An 8658-nucleotide genomic window follows, 5' to 3' on the forward strand; every position below is an offset into this window, starting at 1 on the left:
ATCTGTGCCTTCTGTGAGTTTACTAGCTCATATATCCTTATGTCTTGAATTTACTTCATCATTATTTTCCTTCCAAATGTGTGTAAACTGCAGAGTCTAAAGAATCCTTCTTTAGATCCTCACTAATAGTCCTCTGAGTTACTGTAATCATCTCTTAACTAGATTTCTCACCACCAGTCTTGGTCTATTCCAGTCTATCGTTTACTGAGTGATTAAGGAGGAAAAAAATTTTAAAAATTGATTCTGATAACTATATATATAAAATCCTCCAATTACTCTCCATAGGTCTAAAAATAAAAAATAAAAGATCCATTAACGTAACATTTTTACTTCTATTCCTGTGCCAAGTAATAGCCTCCCCCTCCTTCTCCAGTTACTGGAACCAGCTTTTTTAAGACTTAACTTAAATTTCACTTTCTTCAAAGAGCATACCTTGATGCTTTAGCCAGGTTAAGATGCTCATTTTGTGCTTTACATTACACCTGTGCTTACCTTTATTATCACATTTTTTTTTTACTCTAGCATGATTAAAGAGATTAAAGAGAGATTTAGTTTTTTGACTGCCCACTATTGAAAGTTCCTTGGAATCATGGGCTATATCTTCTTATCCCATCTGTATTTCTCCAACTTCACATAAATACTTGAGTTTCAGAGAGACAACCAGCAGTTAGGACAGATTTCTCTGATAATTCTTCAAATAAGGAACACATACAAACTATTATCACTTAAGTCTTCTCTGATCATGGCTTAAAATGAATGATGTTGCAGGAATTTCATAGTTCTTTTATCAGGATAATGTTGTAGTTTTGCAGTTTAAAAAAATATTTTCAGTAATTTAGTACTAAAAACCCACTGAACACAATCTAAACTTTTCCCTTTATATTAAACCATGAGCTATGAAAAAGGACTTTTATAGCAATATGATCATGTATTTTTCAGACTATATAGGAAATGCTCATTAAAATTGCATAAAGCAAAGCAAGTTAATAAAATCAGTTCCAACTTCTCACTGAGGTCAGATGGATGGAGAGACTTTGTCTTTAATAAACAAGTGGTCAGTGACCAGAAGATAATTTCCATGTGAAGGCATGCAAGCTTCTACAGGTGCAGGGTCCCATTTCACAGGTCCCATGTTTAGTAAAGTAATCCAAAATCTCTCTGCTCTTTCCTTTAACAGATAATCTTTTCCTTAAATTTCCAAAATGTGAATAAGTACTACTTATTAGTTTAAAAAAAAACACACAAAATAAAATACATTTTAAAAATAACACTCTAGAGTTAGGGATGCAGCTCAATGATAGAGCAGTTACCTAACATGTTTAAGGCCCTGGGTACAATCCCCAACACCACAGAAGAAAACAAAACAACAACAACAAAGTAAAAAAAAAAAAAAAAAAACAAAACCAAGTAATACTCTAGCAATAAGGACATGAAGAACTTCATTTCATTACTTTCATTTAGAAAGTTAATGGATAAATCAAGTATGTCATCCTGGGACTTACAGTTCTAAAGTTAGTATGAAGAGTACATAGATCGTTAATCCCCATCAACAAGGAATAAAAAACTTAGTGGAATTATTCTATGTACATAAATAAATATACCACAGTGGATTCTATATTTATTTATATCTATAAAGCACCAACTTAAAAAAAAAAAACCTGAATAGGAAACCATTTGTTTATTTTCTCATTTATTCACTTGTCCAACATATAGGTGTTGGACATAGACATTCCAGTAAAATATGATTACCAGGGACCTTAGCATCCTAGTAAAGGAGACAAGAATTGTAAGAAGTGCTATGAAATCATAATGTTTGTGGGCACCAGTTCCAGCTTAAAAAGTGTCTGTGTGTGTGTGTGTGTGTGTGTGTGTGTGTGTGTTTGTATGTGTGTCACAGGCAGGCTTAGTTAGTCAAAAGTGAAAGCAAATTACAAATGTGAAAGTATGTTATACACCAAGCAGGTAGTTTTTACAATTAAACTAAAGACCTGTGAGACTGCCTGGAGTGTTTGTGGAATGTGTTGGAATTCTACAGAGCTATTCATGGGGAGTGCCTTTCATGGTATTGTTTGAGTGTACATGTGAGAGGGGGTTCACAAATCTTCATCAATGTTCTTTTGTATATCCTTATCAAGGTCCTTTTTCTCAAAACTTATGGAAGAAATATAGATCATTAGGTGCCCATCCAGGTGGGAGACTTCCCATTGTGATGCTTACTATTTTGTGTCAAGTCTAGATCCTTATTAATTTGTTACTTGTTAAAGGTATGACTCAGGAGTTGACTGGCAAAAACTGCTGATCCATGCCCTTTGTCATGGATAAAGTTATGCCCAATTTCTACAAAAGCTAATATATAGCATTTAACCAAATGCATTGGCATGAAAGTCATGTTTTGCAAAGAGTTTAGCATTTAAAGATATATATAGATATAGATTCTGAATTTTTCATTGTTTAGCTTTGTGATCTTAGAGAAATCATTAACTTTTATTAACTTTTATTAACCTAAAACTTACTCATCTGTAAATTGGATCTATAAATATCTACCTAGCTGAGCAGCCTTACAAAACTCTGTGTATTAAGTGAGTGATATCAAGTGCATATTATTGGTAGGAATTTAAACCTATTATTCTATCATACTAATTATATTTGCTTTACAATTTTGGGCATAATCATTCCAAGGTATACATGTGAAATGACTAGTAGGGAAAATCAACAATTTAAGATAAAATTACATTACAAGCAGATATTGCCTTGAAATTTGATCCAATTCCTTCATTTATTATACAGAGATCATCAGGATAAGTAAGAAACCTTTACAAGGTCATTGGTCAGAAAGTGGCAGACTTTTGATGAATGAAGCTATCTTCCCTTGGAATTAAAAATGTCATTATAGGCTTCTAATGAGTACACCGCAACCTCTTGATGAAACCTTATTAAGTAAATCACTATTGTCTTCTGGCCTTTCAGGTAACTAGACCCATTTCAGCCTTCCTTTCTGAAGAGGATAATTCACATTGAATATACAGGTCATATTTTGCAGAGTTCTGGTTTATAAACTAAGACTTTGGATCTCCAACGAAAAGGTTTAGGAACATTTTGAATGTTATCACATTGTTTTATAACAAATGGACACTGAAAAGGGAGGCATTTCAGTCATGTAACTGGACCACAATAAAGGTTTCAAATGCAGTTGGGCAGAGGAGCAGAGTAAAAGAAAATTTCAATTTAGAGGATAGTTGTTCATTAGAACAAGAATAAGTGGGGAGGGATGTGGTTATTCATATAGAAACTAATTTCCTCATAATTCTGGAGCCTTGTTGGAAAACTACTAGTCTACCACTTAATTCACGTTACAATTGTAAAATATCCAATCTGGTTTGGAGATAGGAAGCCATGTGAAGGTAATGAAAAGACATTTTATAAGGTTGGGACCATCAAGGAAAGTGGACTCACTGGTGGGAAACATTTTTTAGAACTGTTCCAAATGAGCACTAAAGTGCTTACTTCACTTTTGCTAACTCTAGATGCCACTAAAATGTTCCAGGAAGATTTTTCTGCTGAAAAAACAACAACAACATGATCTTTGTTTACTTAGACTATCATATATTGATTGGGTTTGTGTGTAGGCTTTAGATAACTCAAAGTATAGTGGGTTTCTTTTTTTTTTTTTGAAGATCCTCATAAATGTAATTAACATCGTCATATATTTTGAATGAATTTCTGCATGATATTAAAAACCTAATGTGAAGATTTTTCATTGCTCTCTCTATAGTCTATGTATTTGTGAACCTAATATGAACAACAAACTTAGATAAGGTGCTGAAAAATAATTTTAATTATTTTTGGTCAAAATTAAGGTGACATATAATCACATAACATCTACTTATTCTTTAAAATAAAGTGAATAGTCACCCTATGTGTATCCCCATGCATTCCTCCCGAATGTCTTCTGAATGCAAGTTCTCTCATTGTAACAGACTTTCAACATATTTAATATTTGAAGAATGTATTTAATAAGACAGTAAGCTGCTATTCTTTTGAAGAGCAGAGATATATCACAGCTTCTTCTTTTCACCTGACTTGTGAGCACTGGAAGGTTGAATGACCTGATGTGTATTTGACACCTTAGTTATAGTATAACTAGGACTTCTTAGCTCTTCTAATTCCTGGTTTCACTTTACCAAGTATCAAGTTACAAGGCTGCTTCCTGTGTCAAAGGAGTTAGTATTATATGTAAAATGGTTTTTCATTTAACATTGGCCTGTTATATCTATATTTGAAATTAACTTATTCCCTTAGGGTAAACCCACAGGAAATGTTCTAGCTATTTAATATCCTAAAAATCTGGAATGGGGGAATTTCCAGAGTTTTTATTACTTGAAGGTAATTATATTCTCAGCAGATATTAGTAATATCTACATTATAGCCAGTCCTTCTGAACTGACTGCATTTTAATTTTGTTTAATTAGAAATTTATAAACTCTATAATTGGATCAGCATTTATTTTGTCTTGGAGATAAATTTCCAAGTTTTGACCAGATTATGAGAACTAAACACACCCACCCCACACACACACACACACACACACACCACCACCACAACAATAACAAATTATTATAAAAAGAATAACAATTTAAAGTTATTATTACTTGAATGAAGTCTACTAGTATAACAATGTACTGTGGAAAAACTTAGATAAATAATCCATTTTCAAGACTACTTTCACAAATGACATGAGATATATTTTTATTCTTCAAAAATAATTTCTCCAAATAAACTTTTAAAATGACCATTTGAAAAGAAACTGCTATTCTTCAAGATATGCACACAAATGGTATTTGGTGACATACAGATAGTAAATCCAGGCCCTGTATTTATGAATAAAATATGAACAATAGCAGTCTAGAGGAAATGTGACATGTTAAGGCTTTTTCTTAGGCGCTTTGCTTCATATGTTCTGAAAACCACCAATATGTATTGAATTCAAAAATAATTTTCTGCTGCTATTCTATTGTTCGCCAAATTAATACTTTTGTACAGCTTAATGAACATTTATCATTATTCCTTAAGAACATTTGACCCCAAAATATTTAGCAAGCAGTGTGCATTCAATTGGAATGTTGATTGGAAATGAGGAAATTAAACTGTCACTGATGAAATACTAATGCTCATTATCACATTATCACAAAATTTTATTTTAAATGTTCAGAATTAGCTCTATAACTGCATCAGCGATGATAAGTATGAGTCTTAAATCCATGCCATTTAGGTTTCATGAGCATTATTAAAACATATTAACCATAATTCAATTAATTTACAAAAAATGCCATTCTACAATTTATCTCCTCACCAAGCTCTTAAGACAAGTTGCTATTTGAGGAAACCCAAACCATGCTCCAATGGAGTATGTTCTACCTATTTCATTCTTATTTTCACCCCACCTTTGTGGATCTTCAAAGTATCCACTCTTCTGATAGACAAATGTGCTAAAGGGAAAACAGTAATAGTTTACAGCCACACCTTTGCATCATTAGGACAATGCTGACCTCTAGTGTTCTAGAAGGTAGAGAAACTAGCTCAGAAATAATACCTAACTTCCTCTTACTAACCACTTGGATCTTTTTCTAAAGCACCATGGGAATTATTTCACAGAAGAGGGAGGAAGAGAAGGAAAAAGGAAGAAAAGAAGGTAGAAGGTGGCAGGGCCGGGGGGTGGGGGGAGGATAGGGAGAGCGGGGGAGAAGAGGAAAAAATAAAAGAAATATCAGAAAGAAATATCAGATTCTAACCTGCTCCTACAAATTACCTGAATAATTTCCAAATAAATTGCCTCCTTTCGTGAGGTTGGCCTCTAATCTCTATTAGACTTTACCACTAACTATAGGTTGTGGGCCTCCAAAACTTCTGATCACAAACAGAAACACTGGCTGTTCTTTGGACAGTTTTCAGTATATTACAACTGTCTGTTTCCCACTGGAACTGGAAAGAGATATTTAACTCCTCTTAGACGTACAGAGGTGGGGAGTGAGGTAGAAGAATTCTTAAGAAGTTATTTCCACCTTAAGTAGAAGTTATTATTTCCACCTTTCTCTAAAAGGGATAGTACAGATTGCAAAATCTGATGATGATGATGATGATGACAATCCTGTTTGTATATGGATAATATTTTTGAGGTTCATGGAAGGGATATGGAAAAGGGGAGCAAACCCAGAAACTTAAGGGACCGTGGTAAACCACCCTTGGAAACAAAACAGATGGCTTAATTGCATTCTTTCTCATTTAGGAGTTCCCAGAGCTGGAAAAACTTCCTTTCCTCTGCCTAGAGAGGCAGCTGAGCAATTGAGCTTGAACCTCTGATAGCTCTAGCGATTTATTCAAGTTTGACGAACTGGGTTCTTTAAATACGTAGTGCAGGTGGTGGATCCCCGGGTGTCCAGCTTTCTTGCCTATTAAATTAAATGTCGGTCCTGCACTTGCCGAGGTTAGAGTGTGAACGACAGAGTGCACACTTAGTGCATACTCATTATCTGTTCCTTGGCACAAAGATTTTGGGGGTGGGGTGTGCATCAAAGATCTTCCTTCTGTAATAGGGGCAGCCATTGATCTTGTGGTTGACTCTATCGGGCCATAACTCTTAGGTCAAAACTCCCAATCCTGTTAAACCAGTGCCCATTGGTTAGAACACAACCCAACGGAAACCTTTTGCCTAAGGCATTGCAGAAAGCTGGGTATTGTGGGGAGCTGGGCATACTGCAAATCCAAGGCAGCTGCATTCGGAGATGAGTCGTTGTCACAGTGCGCTGTGGCTGGGAGCTCTATCCCTGGAAGCTGAGCTCCCAGTGCATACTATTCGAACAGGGGCCTTTTTGGGCAAAAGCCCTTGCTGAGATTAAGCAAGCATAGAAAACGGAGCTAGATAGGAGAAGAAGGGAACTTTGCAATTACGGGAGAAGGGAAGGGAATCTAGCAGGGCTTGTGTATGAGAGCTCAGCTAACTTTTGGGATGGTTGGAGTGATGATGGTACCACACTGATCAGCATTTCCTTCCCCCTGGGCCCAGAGCAGACACTTGGGTTTTGGATTGCATTTCCGAATGTTATCCTTTCCCACCTCACCTACCCGTCCCCAGCTCCTGGTACTCACAATTTGTCGCTGTTAATCCTAAATGCCACAAACCAGAGAACAGCAAAGTCAAGACGCTGGTCAGCCCTGGTACAGAATCCATTTCCCCCGAGTGAGCGGTCCCTTTCAAACGAATTCCAAATTCGCAGGCACCAGCCGCGGCTTGTCTCTCTCCTCCGCACCTCCTGACCCCCTCCCACCCCCCCTTGGAGAGGTACTCTCTCTTTCACTCCATCCCGCGCCCAGACGCTCCACCGAAACCGTGGCGAGGGCTTCTTCGGAGATGCGGCTGAGGCTACAGTCCCCGAAACAGCCGCTTGCTGTACTCTCCTTCCTCGCCCGCCTCTTCCTCCTCTTCCCCCCTCCTTAAAGGTGCAAATCCAAACCCAATCGCAAAGACAGGCGCCTAGCTCGGTGGACAACCAAATCCACCTCGTCAAGCTCGAGAGCAGGAATCAGCACCGGGGTGGCGGACAGCTCCTTATAGGAGAGCGGGCCGCGCGGCACCGCCCCCAGCCAGGCCCGCCCCGCGCTCGCCTATAAGAGCGGCCTGGGCGGGTCTTAGCCCCGCTCGGGCGAGTTTCCTTCAGCAGGCGCGCCGCTGCGATGCGCTTTGGCTACCTGGGAGGGCAAAGGAAAGGAGTCTTAATTTCTTTTCTCTTTCTCTTCCCCCCCACCCGGTTTCCTCCCTCCATCCCTACCTTCCCCCTTCCTTTTGGCTTTCTCTATTCCCCATCTAGGAAAAGAGTAGAGATTGAAATTGAAACAAGGTTTTCGAAGAACGCTGCTGAAGGGATACTAAAAGGAGTTGAAGGACAGACGCATTAGGAAGAGAGAATTTCCCACGGAAAGCTTTGTAATGACCTAACGAGATGCCTTTTCCCTCCCTTTGGAAAGGAGGAGCAAGTAGAGCTTGAACTGTGAGATTCAATTTCCCTTGCGTTCGTTCTCTGGTAGGGAAGGCTGATGGATATTGATATTATTGGAATTTCTGATTTAGAGGTTTAGCACTATGTCCACTCTCCTGTTTTACCGACCCCGCACCCTATCCCCACCGCTCATCTTTTCACCGGCCTTCCACGTCCACGTCTCCCTCATCGATGTTGACACATTGCTTCGGGCAAGTACTGCAGGGTGCGCGGTGCTTTGGGTTCCGGAGCCTAGGTGGTTCGCTGGCGTCTGGGAGAGATGGAGAATATCTGCTAATGGGTGAGGTAGTGATGAGAGTAAAAGGGTGGAAGCCCAGTTTGGTTTAGGAAATCCGAGGGCTCCCTTGGAGGAATTTACATTTGAAAAGAGGGAATGAGTGGTTTTTGATTTCTTCCTAGAAGCTCCCTATAAGAAATCCAGGTTCTATCTTTGACTTCTAGTATGTATCTGGGGACTCTCTTGCTTTGCCATAAATCAACTTATTTCGTTTTTATTGGAAGCTGTCAGAAAGCTGTCAAACCTTAACAAAATGAGGGACCATAATGATTTCTCCTATGTGAGGCTTACAATCAAGTTAGAGTTGATAGAGTCTACCCACTTCAGAGG

General features: G+C 38.2%; 1 protein-coding gene across 1 annotated transcript in view; it reads right to left on the minus strand.

The window, feature by feature from the left end:
* Window positions 1-7228, minus strand: part of Cntnap5 (contactin associated protein family member 5) — a 772002-nt gene extending 764774 nt beyond the window's left edge. Inside the window, exon 1 of the mRNA XM_047547046.1 lies at window positions 7144-7228. Within this exon, the coding sequence (XP_047403002.1) occupies window positions 7144-7225 (82 nt within the window). The 5' untranslated portion in view covers window positions 7226-7228. The remainder of the gene's footprint in view (window positions 1-7143) is intronic.
* Between the last annotated feature and the right edge of the window lie 1430 nt (window positions 7229-8658).

Source organism: Sciurus carolinensis, chromosome 3, assembly GCF_902686445.1.
Source record: "Sciurus carolinensis chromosome 3, mSciCar1.2, whole genome shotgun sequence".
Classification (NCBI taxonomy): Eukaryota; Metazoa; Chordata; class Mammalia; order Rodentia; family Sciuridae; genus Sciurus; species Sciurus carolinensis.